Source organism: Psittacula echo, assembly GCF_963264785.1.
Source record: "Psittacula echo genome assembly, chromosome: Z".
Taxonomy (NCBI): domain Eukaryota; kingdom Metazoa; phylum Chordata; class Aves; order Psittaciformes; family Psittacidae; genus Psittacula; species Psittacula echo.
The window spans coordinates 53,407,766-53,427,570 of record NC_137742.1 but is presented as its reverse complement, the minus strand read 5'-3'; the positions used below and the strand labels follow the sequence as shown (position 1 = coordinate 53,427,570).

The 19,805-nt window shown below is 45.7% G+C and overlaps 1 protein-coding gene across 5 annotated transcripts in view; it reads right to left on the bottom strand.

Annotated features, from left to right (window-relative positions):
- ABCA1 (ATP binding cassette subfamily A member 1) overlaps nucleotides 1-19,805 on the bottom strand; it is a 95,107-nt gene that overhangs the window by 7,225 nt on the left and 68,077 nt on the right. For 4 of the 5 annotated variants that reach the window (XM_080638554.1, XM_080638555.1, XM_080638557.1 and 1 more), the window contains 29 exons: nucleotides 19,310-19,514; nucleotides 18,655-18,768; nucleotides 18,022-18,193; nucleotides 17,343-17,474; nucleotides 16,626-16,765; nucleotides 15,460-15,597; nucleotides 14,708-14,928; nucleotides 14,189-14,261; nucleotides 13,458-13,660; nucleotides 12,405-12,453; nucleotides 12,183-12,296; nucleotides 11,729-11,877; nucleotides 11,147-11,271; nucleotides 10,676-10,774; nucleotides 9,429-9,618; nucleotides 9,184-9,278; nucleotides 8,745-8,777; nucleotides 8,079-8,184; nucleotides 7,312-7,386; nucleotides 6,720-6,889; nucleotides 5,647-5,824; nucleotides 4,983-5,098; nucleotides 4,750-4,894; nucleotides 3,673-3,796; nucleotides 2,913-3,042; nucleotides 2,659-2,779; nucleotides 2,415-2,477; nucleotides 1,843-1,949; nucleotides 1,272-1,413 (listed from right to left, as the gene is read on the bottom strand). In XM_080638554.1, coding sequence (XP_080494680.1) covers nucleotides 1,272-1,413; nucleotides 1,843-1,949; nucleotides 2,415-2,477; nucleotides 2,659-2,779; nucleotides 2,913-3,042; nucleotides 3,673-3,796; nucleotides 4,750-4,894; nucleotides 4,983-5,098; nucleotides 5,647-5,824; nucleotides 6,720-6,889; nucleotides 7,312-7,386; nucleotides 8,079-8,184; nucleotides 8,745-8,777; nucleotides 9,184-9,278; nucleotides 9,429-9,618; nucleotides 10,676-10,774; nucleotides 11,147-11,271; nucleotides 11,729-11,877; nucleotides 12,183-12,296; nucleotides 12,405-12,453; nucleotides 13,458-13,660; nucleotides 14,189-14,261; nucleotides 14,708-14,928; nucleotides 15,460-15,597; nucleotides 16,626-16,765; nucleotides 17,343-17,474; nucleotides 18,022-18,193; nucleotides 18,655-18,768; nucleotides 19,310-19,514 — 3,729 coding nt within the window. The remainder of the gene's footprint in view (nucleotides 1-1,271; nucleotides 1,414-1,842; nucleotides 1,950-2,414; nucleotides 2,478-2,658; nucleotides 2,780-2,912; nucleotides 3,043-3,672; nucleotides 3,797-4,749; nucleotides 4,895-4,982; nucleotides 5,099-5,646; nucleotides 5,825-6,719; nucleotides 6,890-7,311; nucleotides 7,387-8,078; nucleotides 8,185-8,744; nucleotides 8,778-9,183; nucleotides 9,279-9,428; nucleotides 9,619-10,675; nucleotides 10,775-11,146; nucleotides 11,272-11,728; nucleotides 11,878-12,182; nucleotides 12,297-12,404; nucleotides 12,454-13,457; nucleotides 13,661-14,188; nucleotides 14,262-14,707; nucleotides 14,929-15,459; nucleotides 15,598-16,625; nucleotides 16,766-17,342; nucleotides 17,475-18,021; nucleotides 18,194-18,654; nucleotides 18,769-19,309; nucleotides 19,515-19,805) is intronic. The other variant, XR_013958816.1, reaches the window with a different exon arrangement.

Below are 19,805 nucleotides of genomic sequence, written 5' to 3'. Positions count from 1 at the left end.
GGGGAGCGTATCATCACCTGGTTGCTCCAATGCTGGGACAATGGGGCTGACAGTCACAAACTAGAAGGTAGGAAGCCAAGCAGCTGGGATAACTTGCTAGGGAAGGGGTAATTGACAAAGCAATTGCAGAAGAGAAACAGTCCCATAGGCTTTGGAGGCGGCTCTTGGCAGCTGTGAAGGAAAGGTTTCCCTACAAGGAAGATGTTATGTGTTGCTCAGCCAAGTGGACCACAACAGAGAGAGGCATCCAGTCCCTAAGGGAATCAGCCATTCTAGAGATGATCTATTGTAGGCTGGATACTGGGAATGCACCTGTAGATCCAAAAGAATGGCAGACTGCCCTGTGCAGCTAGCTTCCCAGGTGTTTTGGACTTGCAGCAGGGACATGCTCACTACTGACACACAGCAATCCCACTGTGCTGCATCTTAGCCCTTCAGACAGATGGGGAGGATCTAGCCTGTTATACAAGAGTACTAGTGCCAATGGCCAGGCATTGTTGCCCTGGGGACTAAAAAGTGTTAGGGGGAAGAGATTCAGCTACTACTTGAATCATATGCAGAACTGGGTCTCTTTTTACATGGGGCTGATGGGAACATCACACAGAGGAACTCGCCAGCAACATTCAAAGGAGCTTTTGGTCTTCACCCATCATCATTACTCTCAAAGAGGGATTCAAGCTAGCTGGATACACCCTAGGCACCAGATCTGACCCCTATCCAAAGCACTGAGTACAGATGTCATCTTCCTATCTACAGGGGTTGCTGCTCTGCAGCACCCAGGACACTTAATGGAAACTGTGAAAGATGTTGTATGGTATTGGCAGCTGCCATTAAGTTGCCTAAAGACTGTAAGTGTAACACCATGTCTGAATGCTGAAATAGCAGTACTTTAAAGATGCAGGACTATCAACTGGAAAGATGTAACAGCTAGCATGAGGCTTCTGTTAAGCTGTAGGGTGCTTCCTCCCTGAGACTTTGAAGAATTAACTCTTGACAGCAGATTAGGTTCTGCATGACCTGCAGCTTCATAGCCCTTAAACTCTTAAGGGAAAGAAGTCATTCAGTGGAGAAATGCATCCACCATGAGAATTCAGGACCCAAAGTATCTGACCTTCATTTAGTATATTTTAGCAACTTTGGTTTGACCTGGAAGGAAAGGGGGACAGATTTTACCATACAGTATCTTCAGTAGCATTGCATGTATTGCAGGGAGGGTGCGTGCAAGCAGGAACAACTGGTCACTGGAGTGGGTCCTGTGGTGTTTAGTTTACCTTGCAGACTTCTTTCTCTGGAACACCTCTCAGGAGCGCGTAGAACTCCAAGTGCTCTCGCCCTGTCAGCAGCTCATTAACAGCATCGAACTGTGGGCAGTAGCCCATGTTCTGATGGACTTCTTGGATGTTGGACAAGATACTGTAAAAGAAAAACCCCTTTGTTAGGATTTTACAAGTACATGCTGCTATTTTAGGTGTTAAAAGGAGGAAAGTGAAACAGTGGTTTTGGAATCATGGAACTAACAAAAATTTAGGATCCCAGAAGTCCATCTTGGCCAAAGTCTTTTTTTCTCTCTCCCTGTCATCCCCTCTTTTTTTCAATATGATATTTGAACATGAGATGGCAGGTACTGAGAAGAGACTACCAGAATAAATCAATTTTCCTAAGCTCATGAAATACTCTACCAGGCTCAGCAAAGGGCTGAAACAGATGCCAGGAGTTGAAAAAGGGAAAAGTGGGGCAGAGTTTAGACTTGCTGGAAGTGGAACTAAGGCTGTGGGAGATGACAAAGAAAGCAGCAAAGAACATGCTTTGACACAAAGCAGAGAAAGATGAATTGTTTTTCACCTGTTTCCTTTGAGGAAAGCTTCTCCTCCTGTCACATCTGTATCACCAGTTAGCATCTTAAAAGTGGATGACTTGCCAGCACCATTTACTCCCAGGAGCCCAAAGCACTGGTGATATAAAAGAGCAGATGAGCACAGTGTTTTTCAGAACAGGATTCAACTACATCATTCCAGCACTGACAAGATGGGAAGGAGCAAACTCGACCCTCAGGACAGCTGGAGGGAGTCTTTTGTGCATTTTCAGAGAAAAAGCCTCTAGGCTTTTATTTTAAGCGTAAGCCTTTAGGCTGGGAAAATGAATTAATTGTGGTGCCACCTTGGTGCAGTGCCACCACAGCCTATCTATGCCAACCCTTGCGGGTACCATAGTTTGGCCTCTGGTCCCAGACACTGAGTTGAGTACCTTCTTCAAATGCAGAGAGACACAGGATCAGAAACTGCTTCAGCTTCTGGGCAATTTTCTTTGATGTAGTCTGAATATAATCTGTTTCTGATCTTACCCTACTCTCTGCTGTCTGTTGCTCTTAAATACTGCAGTAATAGCAGAGCAAAGAATTTGACAGATAAGCTTACCTCTCCAGGGGGTATTCCAACACAGATCCTATCAACAGCTGGCTTTCGCTTCATTCTGTAAATCTGAAACCAGGAGAAAAAGAATGAGAAGGACAAGGTCAGTGAGAACTCTTATTTTACCCATAAGTGTTCAAAACTCTAAACACATTCTGCTTTTGATCACACTAAATTCCTCTGAATAAGGCTTCTAGTGAAGTGCATGGTTTTGTATCAAATAGTCTCAGGAATGCAGAACTTCTGTCACCTTGGTTAGCTCCTTGATTTCCAAGATGTCACTTTGTCCTCCTCCACTAATTATTCTCTGTCTTTCTCTGGTTACATCTTCATCTTCATCATTCACGGGAGGCAGCTTGGCATAGACAGGCCTGGAGAGAGTAACATGCTAAAGCCTTAGCAGAAGAAGACAGGGCCTTCACAGTCAATATTCTCCACACTTCATGGGCGGCACCAGTGAAAACTTCACCTGCCTGCAGCACTGAAGTGAAGCAGACAACCTACCTGGGTCTGATGAAGAACCTGTACTGGATGAGCACTGTGATGAGGAAGAAGACAACGCCCTCTACTGCCATGGCAAAGAGGTTCCTTCCCACCAGGTCCCATGACAGAGGAGACACAAAACGATTTTCTCCTGCCAAATGAGATGAAGAGCACAGTCACCTTTCCCAAGCAACAGAAGCAGGCTAGCATTTCTTCCTGCGGAGCTCACCAAGTTGGGCGCTGGGGCAACTGGACAGCAGCCAGCTGGAGGAGGGAAAGGACAGACCACACAAGGGGCCAGTTGTGGCTGAACACATATTTCTTGCTGTAGCAAAGGTGGGACATGGGCCCAGAGAAATCAGTCTGCCAAAGGATTGCTGGCCCACCTTTCTGGAAGGTTAGTGAAGCACAGACAGACTGAGTCAGGCCTGGCATCTGCATCCCATTAAAAAAATAAATCATCCAGCTTTCCAGGGTCTCAGCCGCTCCTTACACTTGGCCTAATGATCCTCTCTATACAGTTGTGTTTATACATTTTTGTTTAAAGCCCCTAACAACTCAAAACTGTGGGGATCTATCTGCCAGGCCCTCTTCTGTCCTTGAAACAACCTAAAAACGACAGCTGTGGAGACGTGCCAGCTTTGATCAGGTCTGTGCTGCAAACTTGCACTTTTAGTTCCTGACAAGTCAGAGGAGCAAAGGGTGCTGCTTATCCAGAGCAGACTCAAGCTTTCCCTGTTCAGTCAAGGCCACTGTCCCTGTGACAGACAATTTCACTTACCAAACCTCTCCAGAGCATCAGCCATGGCCTGGTTTTTCACCATGTCAATGAGTCCCCGCCCCAGGCAGAAGTGGGGGAAGATGAGGAAAACAGACTTCAGGATGTCATTGATGTTGTTCAGCTTCTGTTAAGACAAAAATCAAGAGCCAGTGAGCCATCTGAGCAGAAATCAGCCATCACCTGCCAAGTGTGACCACAGAACCATAGAATCATTTTGGCTGGAAAAGACCTTTAAGATTGACTTCGAATGCATGTTGTGATAGACCCCCTCCCTCCCCCTGCCCGAGGAGAGGTTCCTGTTCTGCCAGGCACTTATCTACAAATATGTACATGTTCTTACTGAGCTAAAACAAGCCTTTTAACAAAAGGGACCATCATCAAGGACTGCCTCCCTATGCCTACTGGCAGTGGTACAATCAACAGGTAACTCCCACAGGGTGTCCTCAACTTCTTCCCACAGGGTACACTTCACGCCATTGTGGATCAGATGGGACCTGCTAAGACACTTTGTGTTGCTTATAGGCATAAGAGGAACTTCCGCCTCCTCCAGGCATCTGGCTTTGGAAAAAAACTGAAGCGTGTAAGGTCCCAGTACCGTTAGAGAGGTATTTACCAAGGCAGGCAAAATGGAAGGCAATTAAATGCCTGACTGCTTGAAATGGCCTGTAGTACACAGAAACTGCCCCTTATGAAGAACATACAGAAAATTCCATCTGAACATAAGAAATTTTTTTTTCACTCTAAGGGTGATTGAGAAGTGGAAGAGGTTACCCATAGGGACTGTGGAGTCTCCATCCCCAGAAACCTTCAAAACCTGATGGCCCTGTGCAACCCGCTCTAGCTGACCCTGCTCAGAGGTTGGACTACACAACCTCAAGAGGTCCCTTCCCACCTTAACTACTCTGTAAACATTGATGAAGTGGGCTTTAAACCATTTCCACTCAGAACCTTTGTTTAAACTGCTGCAGCAGCTAATGGGTACCCATCTGGAGGACTAGCTGCTAAAGGCAATGTGGCACCAATATGAAACTAGATTGTAGTAGCCCAAGACAGTGAGGAGCTTCTGCAAAAACATACGTTGTTGGTGAAGAGCTCCAGGACAAAGGTGGCCACGCTACTATTGATGCCAATGAAGAGGTTCACACTGGTCAGCACAACATATGCTGTGCTGGGGATTTTGAACACGAAGGAGGCTGGATACATCAGAGGGGTGATCGACCACCTGGCAAAAGGAAAGGCAGCAATATCAGGTAAGAACCTTCTAAGTCTAAGAGCCTTCCCAGTCATCCTTCTGATGAGAAATCCCTTACCCATAGAGGAACAGAAGGAGAGCCAGGACAGGCAAATTGGAAGAGGATACATAGGACTTCTGCTGGAAGCAGATGAAGATGATGATGACTAGCGTGGCTGGAACAATGTAGTTGCACTGGAAGGTGAAAAATATGGCTTTAGATCTGTTTCCAAATGACAAAAAAAAAATGAAAGGTGTCTTTCTGCTCGGAACCAATGTTTGTCAACATTGTTCAGTGTTCTCAAAGCTGTTTCAATGGAGATTCTTAGGAGTGTCACATGTGTGAACTACAATGTAGTACACATGGATTTATGCTTCTTGGTCCTTCTAGAAGCAGTCAACAGAATCTCAGACGTTCTGGACAGCACATGTTGAAAAAAACCCTCCTTTGAATGGAGCAGAACAAGGGGCTACATAAGCAAACAATCTGGAGCAGGTATTTTAAAATGACATTATAAATGCTGATGATTGAGCTAATGGTTGCCCTCCCATTCTCTGTTCAGTGTCCCTTGTTCCACTGAGATGAACCACTGACCCAAAAGTAAACACAAAAGTCATAGGCACAGTTGTTATTCACTGAATCAGTATAGAGCCCACTGGCCCCAACTGTCTGCACTTCAGTGCAACAGGCATCCTGCAAACACAGAGTGGAGGACAGTTCAGCACAGTCACAAAGCCCTTACCATATCCCAGACAAAGTTGGCCAGCCAGTAGATCACAGGCTTCACACCACTGATGAACTGCAAGTGTTTAGCCTTGCTGACACGTTCCTGGATAAGGAAAACCACAAAGCTGGCAGGAACAAAGGACATGGCGAAGATCACACAGATGGAGACCAGGACATCCACTGAGGTGGTCATCCTGGACAAAAAAAAAAAAAAGAAGAAAGCAAAGTGTTTGTAGGCTGGTGCTGACTCCTTTGAGATGAAATAAAGCTGCTCATGCAGGGTAGTACAGAAACTGTTTCTCCTTCTGCTCTTTGTTTAGTAGGGTGAAGGATGGCCACGAGGCTGTCTTAACTGCAGTTTTTCTCCAGCCATACAACACAGAGAACATACACAGCCTGTTGGCATCTCAAGAGGAGCACCACAACCTAAAGGTTAGCAACTCCAGCATAACAGACTGCTTCATGCCTTCCTTTGAGAAACCACTTTGTTTCTCACTTAATGCATTTCTTGGGATTGTTGGGGCTTTGTCTTTTTGTTTGTTTTTTTTTTTTTTTAAAGTTCAGAGCTATCTGACTGTCAATCTGTCACTGCCCTAAGATTTGACGCGTGTGTCTGCACACAGCTTATGACTCCTCACTCCAGTTGTGGTAGTAGTAGACTAGTCCAATAAGCCCTATGCATTACTGTGTGTTGCCCCTGGTTCAGAGAGTGGGCAAAAATGAACAGGATCTATCAAGTTCCTAGTCAAACAGTGGCACCTTCAGACAAAAGATACACCTTTCTGGATTTGGCCGAGAGGAATTTCCCAGGCAGCAGCAGGTCTGAAGATTACTCTGGTTCTTAGAAACTACAGTTTCCAGGGACTCAGAGATATAGAAAGCTTGCACAGCACTGCTGTTCCAACAGCCAGTCTCAACAGCACATGTTGCCACCTGCCCAGACCATGGCAAATAAGGTCATCATGTTAGAGCCTAAATACCACAGGCCACTGAATTTCCACCACTGAGGCTAAAACATCCCATATTGCCTGTTTCCAGTAACCAGCAGCTGATGAGCCCAAACCTACCCACATTCATGTCAGGACTTACAGGGCCACTTCAGAGAGCTGTTGCTTGGTGAGGTTGAGCGGATGATTGAAGGCAGTGATCCCATAAGCACTAGGATTTTTTCCCTGCTCCAGGTTAGCCCGAAGGATGGCATTGTTGATCACATTCAGGAAGGAGGCAATGGCATGCCAGCCTTTGTTGTTGAACCACACCTGCAAGAGACCACACCAGCATCAGAAAGGCACGAGGTACATCAGCTACCCAACAGGTTCCTGAGTCCTGCAGAACACCCCTTTCTCTATATTAAGGGCACGTAATTTCTTTCCACATCCTTCCAGCTAGTTTGCTCAAGGACAGAACATACAGTTTGATCAGCAACCACAAGAGGCTGCTGAAAGCTAGTACTGATCCAGCACTGAACTCCTGAGCCTTAGGCCTAGACTCTCAAGGGAGAAACAGATTCTGGGGAAACCCACACAAGGATGCAAGCTGCATTTGCTCCACTAGCAAATACAGAGAGCTACAGTCTGTGCAGTTGTCCAAGGCAAACTGCTGTGGCTTTGCTAACTAAAAATAATTCCAGGTTACCAGAGCTTCAAATAACAGGCACAGCAGTGAGGATTGGTTAATTTACCTTCACATTGTTCTTTGTATCCAGGCCTTTCATGAAACTTGACAAGCTGTTGAGAAACCGATCTCCAGAACTTCCCTGCAAACAGCAAAGACACAGTTACTTCCCCTCCGAGAGTACCTTCATTCATGTACTGCAGTCTAGCAGGGTTCACACGTTTTTCACAGCTCTGACAGTTTTCTTTCCATACTGCAGCCTGTATCTGCCAAGCTGGAGGTGGCAGGAAGGCTGAGAAATTGCAGCTTTCTTCCCCTCTTTCCTTTCTGCAGTCCTACCAGTAAGACAGGTCAGGCTTAGGCCTCTTTTTTCCTAGCAGTATTAGCCAGGGTTGCAGGCAACCTTCAGAGACACTGCAGCCCACAGGCAGTCTCAGAATAAAGCAGTGGCCCATATTCTCATCTTAGCAAAGGCAAACTCAGCACAGAAGGGCTCAACTCCAGTTTCGAAGAAGATAGCAACCAGCTGTTAATTCCCTGAGACTGCCTGCCCAGACCTACCATAAGGCATTCAGAGGTGACTGTAACCCTCACCACTTGCAAGTAGTTTTAGACAGAACCCACATCAGCATGTGGGTCGCATAAGCTTCAGCCAAGCATGTCCCTAAGCCTTCTGCTGCTCCCAGATGCCAGGGAAACCCCAGCTCAGAGGCAACGGGGAGAAGGCACTGGACGCAACTAGCATGCTCCTCATTTTATGGCTTGCAAGTCACCTCCCAAGTAACTGGACTCTGATATTCGTGCATGCTCGGTTTATGCAGGACAGCTACTCACCTGTGCTAGCTCCAAGATTTTCTTCACTTGTTTAACGGCATCGGTGACTTCATGGCTTGGAGGAAGCATGAGGGAACTGCTGGCTCCCAAGGAAAAGCCACCATACCTGAAAGTTCAGATAGAAAGTGATGCTGAAGACCTGACTACTTGTTGACCTTCAAAAAATGCCACTCCTCCTCCCTCCCCAGATGTCTCCTTTTCCTGCACTATACCCAGGACAGTGTCTCTGCTCCTACACATAGGAATTACTTTGATCTTCCTACATTGCCACTTAGCCATGATGTCTCCTACTCCTTTTTTTCTGGGATTAAATACCCGTAATCTCATGACTGCTCAGCGTGCTGTTCTGTCTGATGAAATGCTGCTATCCTCTGCTGTGAGTGCCCTCAAAGCAGGGCATCTCCCTGGCTCTTCTGCTTGGAAAATAGCACCTGCCAGGATGAAATATCAGTAGGCTGGTTCCAAAAATCTTTTCAAGCCAATGCTGCTCTCTGCATAAGGCAAGCATGCTTTCCAGTGATGTGGTCTGGGATTGTCCCAGTTTATCGCTAAACATACTCCCTCAGCACTTGGCAGTTAAAAGTTATAAAACAAACTGTGAAGTGGGGTGGGGTGGGCTTGAGGATTAGTGGACACATATAAGCTAGAGGAAAAGCAGTAACTCACCTGAACTCATTCACCCAGACCTTATTCTTTAAGCTGTAGAGACAGAAAAGAAAGCTGATGTATAATATATAAACAAGAGGAGACACAGCCCTAACAGTGCTGCAGGCACATGGCCGGGCAAAGAGAGTGCAATAGCCTCTCAAATCTGGCATAAATCTCACTACTCCTCTTCGATGCAATCCCCCTCCAACACAGGTTGGAGTTCAGACTTCCTCTGTATTGTGCCTGCAAGGCTCAGGACACAGCCCATGGAGCTGCCACAGCAGAAACTAATAAAGCAGAAACACCACTTGAGCTGTGGATCAGGACAGGGTGAGGAGCTGAGCGGCTCTGGCCCACTGCTTAAGAGCTTGGGTTGCACTTTGCCTGATCTGTGCAGCACCTCCCATAAAGCAAGCAACATTTGGTGTGGAAGGAAGAGGGTGTGCTCAACAATTACCTTTTCCCAATGATCTGCACGTAGGTCTTCACTAGGTAGTCTGATATATTGCGACCTGTCAGATTCTGAAGGATGTCAGCAGTATCTTGCTCGCGCTGGCATCACCAGGGAAAACACAGATAAATGCCCATCAGGAAACACAGATGCCAAGTTAAATAAACTGTGCACAATACACAAGAATCAAACCCAGCTGCTCTGCTCTCCATGAGCATCTCTCATTGCAGAACCACCGAGCTCCCTCCTACCTGTGGTGGTGGTAGCCCGCCTGCACCAGGGGGACACACAGGCAGCATCTTCTTGATCTTCTCATTGCTGCACTCGCAAGATGGGGAAGGATTCTCCATGCTCCAGTTGCCTTTCAAGAAGATGTTCAGGACTGAGTCTGGGACTGAAGCAGTGGTCCATTCTGTCTGCCCCACAGTACAAGGAGTGTCTCTGTCTCAGGGAAGAGGCAAGGCAAATGCAGTGTTTGTTTAAAACAACTATGAGGGCCTTTTCTTACAGGGCATTTAAATAACAGATCCCACAGTCCCCAGAAAAGGCAGGCTGTTTTTCAAAGGAGCCTGACGTCATGAGATGAACAGCTCAGAGCAACAGATCAGACTCTGTAGCTTCTAACAGGTCCCAGTACCAAAGAGACTGAGGTTTGCCAACACTCAGTAGACACTCCCCTCTTCTCATTCACTCCATAGCATGTGAGTGCTTTATTTCAGTCAGTCCCAGCATGCACAGTGTCCAGAGTTCAAGCAGTGTCTGGATGATGCTTTTAGTCATACGGTTCAGTTTCAGGTACTCCTGCAAGGAGCAGGGAGTTGGGATCAATGATCCTTATGGGTCAGTTCCAACTCAAGACATTCTGTGATGCTAAGATCAAGGCAGGCAGTCTTTCTCACATGACATTGGGGCACCAAAACATGACTCCTCCCCAAGGAAGCACCAGTGGACAGCCTCCTCACGGTGCTCCATGGGTGGAGTAACCCAGCTCCTGTGTCTCTTTTGCAGGATACAGCTTAATTTCCACTACTCGCCAGCACATAGGGCCCCTTGCCCCAAGGCCAAGCAGCAATTCAGTGGCAGAGCTAGGAAACACCATCAGTGCTGTCTGGCTGTCTACACTTTCTGCTGGTGTTTGCTTGGTCCTAGTGCAGACAGAGAGGATTGTGGAATGGGAATAGCTACAGCTAACAACATACAGCAACATGACTAGGTGCTTTTCCATGTTCAGGACCAAACAGTAATTTAAGGGAGAGATTACTGTCTACTTTCCATCTCTGTCAGTGAGGATTTGCACTCAAATCTCACTCCCTCACCATGCTGAGGGCTGGTAACTTTCTAAAAGGTCCTTAGCCAAAAAATGAATGTAATCGCAACTTTTTTGGCTTAAATCCTGCTTTGGCCACGTACGACTACTGTACCCTAAAGCTGGCTAAATCTACTGGGTGATCAGAAGCTGGGGCTGGGCTCCCTCTTCCCATCCCAGAGTTCTACTTACGGGATGGAGTGTCCCTGCATACAGCGTGTACCAAAGCCAGGTTTATTGAGAAGGGCATCCAAAAGCCTCTGAGTGCCTGGATCTTCTGGAGCGTCATTGCTACGGGTAAAGTGGAGAAATGCTATCAGAACAGTGGGATAACAGGCACACAGCAAAAGTAGAAACAGAGCAAGCCTGACAGCACAGTGAAAGAGCTCAGGAAAAAGGATATGGGTGCAGATTTCCCTTTGAAAAAAGCTTGGCCTAGGAGCACACACACACTCCTGGTCTTGTGCATATTATTACTAGAGTCAGCACCATTCAGAAATGGATATGGTCTTGCCAGTAGCTGGCATTTAAAGGTCCAAAAAGAAAATAACAGGACTCTTAAAACGTGCTTCTGAGCTACACACAGAAAACCAAACCTGATAAGGAAATCAGTAACTCACATTTACACAGAAAAACAGAATTACTAGGCCTCAAGAAACATACCTAACAAAAGTGTACTGCTCATCATACATCCAGGGCTGTAATTCCAGGCTGGGATACTTTCCAAAGGGAGGAACAATCAGGCTGAACATGAGAGCAATACACACAAAGACAGCAGGCAGCACGATCTGAAATTGCAAGGAAAGAATAAAGTCTTTTTAACTTGAATGTTCCCAGAGACATCAGGAGCTACACGTGAATCACTTAACTTCTTTGAAGTTTCCCAGGAAGGTCTTTGTTATTTACACCAAAGCATTGCTAGACACCAATTCAAGACCTATCCTGGCATTCAATCAGGGCACTCACTTGGGATGTAGAGGACTCAGTTTGCAAATGCTGCTTTCAAGGCCAAATTGGGATTTCAACCTCAGTTGCATCCTTGCTGTGCAAGAATACCATAACTACATGGTTAACATGTAACTACTTTCAGTTGCACAGGCCCCTTTTTTGCTCAGGTGTGCACTGAAGACCAGTTTCGGTTATGTGTATTCCACTGAGGTTTTCTGCCCGCCTTCAACTCTGAATACAACGCATGGTCCAGAGCTGTCCCTGTTGAGAGACTCTGCACATGTTGGGTGCTCTCACCTGAGCAAAGAAGCCCTTCCGGCTTCTCTTGGCAATAAGCAGCCTCTTCCACAACAGAGCCATGAACTGCTGCTGGGTGAGCTTCCAGCCTTTCATCTGGTAGGATCCTTTCCCATCCATGCCACTGAGAAGGTCTGTCTCTCTGGATTCTGCCAGCAAGAAGAAATTACTTCATTCAAAAGCTCAGAGCGACATTCTCTGGGTGCTTCTATGCTGGAGAAACAGGGTGATGGCTGAGCAGAGATGACAACAGAAACTCATATGAATGCATTCTGACCTTTATCTTTCTGAGCCTCGATGGGACAATTTGTCAGGCTGTGGATACTGCACTGCCCGCTATTACTAAAGGCAAATAAACTATCATTTCTTTGGCAGTCTCAGCCTTATGATCTGCAATATTTATAACATGAAAGAGTGTCCACAAGAAGAAAACAGGCTTGAGCCCCAGCAGTACCTGGATCTATGTCTGAATCATTGGGATCAAATGCATCATCCTCTGTAAATGGACGAAGGCAGCTCTGTCTGTCTCCAAACACACGCCTGTTCCTTCTAGCTGGCAATGTCCCATCTGAAAATAATGCAATTAGGATTAGCTGAGCTGCTTCAGTTAACCTCAACCCCAGAAACAACAAGGCCTGAAGTCCCCCTTGACACTGTAGGAGACAACTGCACCCACCTGAGGTTTCTGCATCCACGCCACTATCATCAGCCACTTTCAGAAAGATCTGAAAAGCAATGATAAGTGTCAGTGAAAACTAGAAGAGGAGTGATACTGTGGGGACTGCCATGAGAGAGCACAAGACAAATGGAGCATAAGAAGAGAAGATACAAGGTTTCTCCCTTGTCTCTCCTGTCCTTGGACACATGGACTTTGTGGCTTCCCTTCAGCTTTCAGAAGCCAGCCCATGACCACATACTAGCCATCCCCCTTTCCAGTGTCAGTTCCCACTGCTCCTGTGTTTCAGGGACAGACCTAGTTACTAAATTCAGGGACTTCCATTTTTCTCCTATTCTGACAGTGCTCACACTCCTGTTAACGCTTGAATAGGCACCTTTGTGGACCTTGTTCCACAGACTCTCCTAAACCAGAAAAAATTCCATTTTCATCTTATAGATAGCAGCCAGAGGCCTTCACAGCTGTGGGATGACCTAGACAGCAACCTCAAAAACCAAAATCATCACTACCATTTCAATTTCCCTTGTCATTATCCAAAAAAACAGGGGATGAACAGGGGATAAAGTGTATGACACTTCTGTGATAAAAGAAAAGGACACCTGTCAGTTGGAACACAGCACAAGGAACAAACCATAAAAACATCCCTGACAAGGGCAAACATCTAAGTGGTTTCTGTAATGCATATTCTCCAGTACTGAAAGGTATGTTTCAGGTAAGAGCAGCATAAAGCATCCCTAAAAATACCTTAAAGGTGTTTACATTGTCATCAGAATCCAAACTGGGAGCCAACCTTCACATGACATCTCAGAAAAGTGCAAGTGAGTACAAAGGACCTGTCAATTCTTGTCTGTGCTACATTTCAGTTTTTAATGCATGCTTCTAAGAGCACACACTTACAAAGGGCAGAAGGCAATCCATTTTGGTGATGAACACAAAGCTGCCTGTTCCACAATAAATGTTTACAGGAAGAGGCAAGACTCCATCTCATTCTTACTTCTGCCATGATTCACTTTGCCTACTTTAGGTTCAAAAGAGGATCTTCAGGTCGCTCACCTCCTCCAGAGTGGTTTCAGAGATGCCGTAGCTGGAAATGCCAAGATCAGCAAGACGGTCATCAATTTCATGGAACAGTTCCACGAAAGCTCCCTCTTTAGCAGCCTTGTACGGCAAGACATAGGTTAATTCATGGCCGATGTCCTCTACCAGCCTGGCCTCAGGAACATGCTTTGTAATGAGATTTGAAATTGCAGAGACATCTAGAAGAACCAAAAGGAAAAGATGGTGTTCATCTTGTTGCTGCTTAGTATGTGGAAAGAAGATCTCAGTCTGAAAAACCTTGCTGAGGGAAAATGGAACATCTCTGGAAAGCAGCTCATTTCCGTGGAAAGTCTGGTTCTTTTTACATTTAACACAAGCTTGGATGAAAGCCTGGACTCAAGCCTGGCTATTCTTTTAATCTGCAGAATCTGGGAGAGCTTTTACATGCTACTGGCGGCCCTGCAAGTTAGTTAAGTACAGCTCCCCAGCAAATATTACAGATCACTAACAAGCCTAGCAGCTATTTAATCTTTCATTATTAAATCCCAGGACAGCTTGAACCCAAAGTGACTCACTAAAGTAAAATATTCCAATATTATGGATTTAAAAATACCATTTCTGTAAATTTAATAATTGTCCGAAGACCATAGCTACACAGGGGCACAAGGTTAAGGCAGCTGTCCAAGGTCAAAGATAGAGCAATGTCAGCACTGGGACTGAGTCTTACATTCTTTTCCAAGCCTCACCTATTGTCAGTGTGTCACTTTCATGGTCACTGCCGAGGCCAGCATCAGAGCTGCTCTGGGAGACACTGTCATCCTGGTGACAAAAGAGAAGACAACCATTGATTCCCGCAGTTTAATCAAAAAGGGGCCCATCAGATGCTACGCTCTAGGTAACTCCCATCAGATGCTGCAACTTTCTGGATGCTCTACAGAAGAGTTAGAAAGTAATGGTGACATACCACTGCCAAAGGGCTGAAATACAAGAGGTCATGGCTACAGAAGTGTGCGTTACAAAAGCATGCATTCATCTATTCTGTATCTCTCTGACTCTATGGAAACTATAATGGAGATGTACGCTCCATGCAACAGTTTATCCACACATGATTTGGTACAGTACCTATAAAAAAAGTAACACTTCTTTTAAAGAATCAGGGAGTTCTCTTTGAGACATTCCACCATATAAAATCTTAGTTGCTGCTCCCTGCAAGGTTAAGATTTCATGAAGGAAGAATGAATATGAGCAGGAAGCATCAGCTGTACCTTCTTCAGGTAGGACACTGTGCTGCTGCTGTTTCTGCAGGAGCTCAGAGAGGAATCCACATCCTTCTTGACCAGGGTCAAATAATAGCCAGTTCCCAGCTGGTTCTTCAGGAAGAGAGAAGAGCCAACACAGCAGAGCTTGCCATGAGAAATGATGGCAATCCGGTCCCCCAGAATGTCTGCCTCATCCATGTGGTGTGTGGAGAGAATGATAGTGCGACCTGGAAGAAAGCAAGGGAAGACACTGCTAGTAAGTCAACCATACCTATGTTCCCAAGTCATAACCACAACCATCTGGATCCTGCCATGGGATGTTGATGCCACAAGTCCAAGCTCCTTTCACTGAGGCTGGCAGAATGGAAAAGGTTCACAACTACTGTCATGAGTTTATTCCCTACAGTTTCTGCAGGCCCTTGTCATGCTCAGCAAAAACATGTTAATTTCATGTCAGCAAGGTTGGTTTCACAGAGAAGAACAAGATACTGCTGCACGCAGGAGTGAATTTCTGACTTAAACTGTCCTCACAACACAGTGAGGAACTTTGTTCACAAGCTTTAACATGAATAGGATGAGAAAGAAGGGCAGATGAGAGGTCAGAACATCCTTGTCCTTTATGCTCTTTGCTCCTTCCTCAGTGCAGGCAAAAACAGATCGGCAAAGACATGTTGCTATTTTGAGATCAGTCATGAATCAGATTAGTTTTCCTTTGCTTTCCACGACATATTCATTAGGTAGAGAAAAAGACCACATACCTTGCCGATACTTCAGGAGCAATTCCCATATCCCTCTGCGAGAATAAGGATCCACCCCAGCTGTAGGCTCATCCAGAATGACAACCTTGGAGCCACCAACAAAGGCTAAGGCAACTGAGAGCTTCCTCTGCATGCCACCTGACAGGCACAGAAAGAGGTGTTCAGGCTGATGCAGAGATGAGGGGAATAGCAGTAGCTGCAGCACACTCGGTAATGAGCTCGCTGACACAAAGCAAAATCGCATACTTGGAAGACTAAGCACTGCTACTGTTTCAGGTCTTCAGGGTCTCATCACTTTCAAGATGGGATAATTCATCTGGATGAACCTCCCTCAGTAGAATCCAACTCTCCTTGTTCTTCAGTACATTACACCTTGCAAGCCCTTCGGTAAGTGAATATCTATCTCAACACTGGCAGTAGCAAGTTGCCAGCTTGGAGGCCTAACCATATTTGAGGATCTGGAGCATAGGTCTCCAGACCTTAAGCTGCAGAAGTAGGTCCACAAGTGACACCCCTCCTGTGGAAGAGTGCCAGAGGCAGCAGCAAGGAATTATTACACTCTTTAATACTAACACCAATCTGTGGCCATTTGTTGTCCCTTCCAAAAGTCAAATGCACAGTCTGTGCTGATAGTTAAGTCAGACAAAAAAGTCTTGGTCTCTCAACTATCTGGCACAAACTGATACAGGAATCCTGCTGGTCCTCAACAAGGGGGAATGACACTCCAGGATGCCGAGTGAAGAAACGAAGCGAGCATAAGAAACCAGCACATACAGTTAACAAACAGCAAAGGATTTGGAGATTATGGTCTGAGCAACTCTGACCTAAACTCATAAAACTCAAACATACTAGCAAGCGTTTGGAGAATATACATCACATGTAGTAAGACTATGTTATCGTAGGAACAAGTACAAAACACTCTGAGAAGGTAAGTGACTTGTAACGGCCATTAGAAAGCATAAGACAGTGTAAGACTGTTAAGTTTACTAAGACACACTGATAAGGCACTTAATAAATAAATGATTTCCTTAAGTGCTTAATTGTGTGGTATTCTATATTTAATTGGAGGATCCAACCAAGGTCCATGATGCAGTCTCTGTGAAACCCACAAGAATTTTTCTGGGGCTGAGGAAGCAGCTGAGAAATATAAAAGCAGCTCAACCTACCAGAGAGTTTGCTTGTCCTAGCTTTCAGTTTGTGAGGCAAACTGACATCCACTGCCATCTGCTCCACCTCCTCTTTCACCTTCTTTTCTGGCAGTCCTTTGAGCCGTGCATAGAACCAGATGTGTTCCTCCACAGTCAGCCTGGGGAAGAGGAGCAGGCTCAGGGCACAGCAGAGAGCACCATGCTGGGCTTATACCTTGCATTAGCATTCAGCAGGAATGTTTGTTTGCTTGGGAAAACATCTTTTAAGGCCAAGGTTTCACGAAGGGGCTACAAGACTGGGTGTGCTCAGCTTGGCCCGATTTCAGGGTGTGGCTATTCAGCACTAATGTAAGTAATCCCCCTTTAAGGGTGCTTAACAGAGTACCCCAAACATCCCAAATCACTAGGTACTGGGGAAACATTCGGCCTAGTTAAGTTTAATGAAGTAGATTTTTTTAAAGGAGACATGAAAGATCTAAGTGTAGGTAGGCTCTTACTGAAAATTCACAGGTGCATACAAATGTACCAATAAACGAAATATCCTCACACTGATCTCATACCACCTCACACCATGGACGTATAAAGATATCTAAAGGTATCTAAATAGATATCTAAATAGATATCTAAAGGTATCTAAAGATAGGACTGTCTTAGCTGAAAGCATACTACTGTTTCCTAAAGAACCCAAACAACTGTTGGGTAACACCAGTGCTGTGTCTCACAGATGTTACTCACAAGTCAAACAGCACATTGTGCTGTGGACAGACACCCAGGTTCTGCCTGATGTTGCTGAGCTCAGAGCGGATATCCTTGCCCAGGATGAAGGCTGTACCCGACGTTGGGGGGAACAAGCCAGTCAAGATGGACCTGAAGGACAAACACAACAGATAAGCAGGTTCCACCTCTAGGAAATGGCTGCTGCACATGCTACGATGGATGAATGAAGAGTGGGTGGAAGCCCTGGGGAGCTCCAACATCAAGAAAGCAGTCTAAGAAACATCTTGCTAATGGATTAAAAAAAAATGTATGAACTCCAATGGTTTTAACAGTGACCAAAGCACACCCACATGACTCTGCTTGAAGCAATTATTTTTTCCTCTAAAAGCCTCTTATTTTTTTAGTCTCAACTCATTTCCTCACACCGGTAAGCCAGAATCACAAATGGCATTACTAAAAAATGCTGCCAGCAGGTTCATTCGGTGCTGCCCCAACTTGAACTACCTCCAGTTTCAGTCCCCTGTATCTTTGCATCTTCTGAGGCAGCAGCACAACTACAGTAACTCAGCAGAGCTCCACTGAGCTGTTCTGCACCAGCTTGCACAATGCAATGGTACAGCTACCTCTACCACGCTGATAGGAACTGCATTATTCAAAACCACTTCCCCCACTGTCTTAAAGAATTATTTGTTCTTACATGGTAGTGGTTTTCCCTGCTCCATTATGTCCCAGAAAGGAGGTAATTTGTCCTTCATAGAAGTTCAGTGTGAGACCATCTACAGCAACCTTCTTGCCATCACGATAAACCTTGACCAGGTTCTGGATGGAAACACCAAGGCTCAGATGTGTAGGCTCTTCCTCCTTGCAGACTAGACAAAAACAGCAAAGTAGGGAGAGATATGATAGGCTTTAACAGCAACTCCATAGGAGTTCTAACAAACGTCACATTCCCTCAAGCCTGTGGAGATCCAAACTGAAATGAGCTACACGAAGACCTGATCACATTTCTTCCTTGGGGACAGGAACCTTCCACAGAAGTGGTCCTTTAGCTTTGTTCTCTCTATTGGGCTCAACTGGGAGATCTCCAGAGTCCCCAGGGTCAGCAAAACTAGGAGGAATTCTCCGTTCCATGAGGCTGGAGTACCCAGTTGCACTCAAGTGGGCCAAGTATCTTGGGTTTATTTGGATCTGATCAGCATACCAAAACTGTGATAACAAAGGGATGACTAATTTCACCTTAGCCATGTCAGCCGTGTTGTCCTTGGACTCATTTCAAAAAAGGCAGACTCTTAACACTTCACTGCAGAAAGACTCTGTGTGCAGAACTCACCTTCTGAAGGCCCCTTCTGGTCAGGATAACGGTGCTCCCTCTCCTGTGGTTTCTCACCAAACCAATATGACTTAGTGAAAGGAAAGTACCAAGGCCTGGGAATCCCATACTGGCCTAAAGAGAAAAGCATTACATGAGCCTGACTTGCATCTATCCCTTTTCTTGTATTAGCTTTCAGGGTAAGAAGGGAAGTACTCAACCCTCAGTAAGCCTTTAAGTTAGGCACGCCTAAGAACAGATCTTACTTGATGAAGATGTTGTCAGACCTTGGGGGTAAGAGACCAAATTTCACTTTATAGTTAAAAACCCTGTGCTGGACGGTTCTAAGCAGCCACATGTAGTGCTGATACTCTCAACTTCCCCCTTGCAGCAGGGCCTGTTGATTTAGCTGTTCAAAGGAGGGAACAGCTGAAGTACAGCAAAGGTTCTGGGACTAGTTCAGCCAGGGCCACAGTGGCACACAGCCTCTGTGGTGGGCAGCAGTCATTGCTATTAGCAGCAACAACCTTAATGTGCCACTCATCTGTGGTTTTACTCCATGAGCTTTCTGTAGTTGTGCTTAAAATGGACCCAATTTCCACACTGGCAAATGAACAGGTGAAAAGATCTATTTAAAATTGTAACGACATGATGCTTCCTCAGAAGCAGACCTCACCTGGGAAGACAGATTCAATGTACCAGGTCATGACCCCATATAGGAAGGTGTCAAACATCATCATGACAGCAGATGTGGTGATGCTAAAGCCATCTTCTTCCAATGGGCTCTCAAAGAAGTTGTCCCACTGAACACCAACTCCCTGCTCCTCAAACAGCGCAAAGTATTCACAACCAAAGCCAAAGGCCACTGGAGACAGCAGGCTCTGCAAATGGGGAGACATGAACATGCATTCAGTTTTTCACAACTACTCTCCAAATGGACAGCTCAGCTCTAGCACTAGGCTAAGAGACATGGTCCAGAAGCCCTATAGAAGTCGAAGATCCAAGGAGCCTGACCATATTTGCAGAGAGGGACTGTAAGATTCAGTCTTTGTTCCAGCCAGCAATCAAGGCCTGAAGTCTCTGCTGGACCACCACCCAGAATTGTTTGTTTCTCTGTTTTCTTTCCCTTGCTCTTTGGATTTTAATGCTAAGGAGGAGATCACTAACTGCCA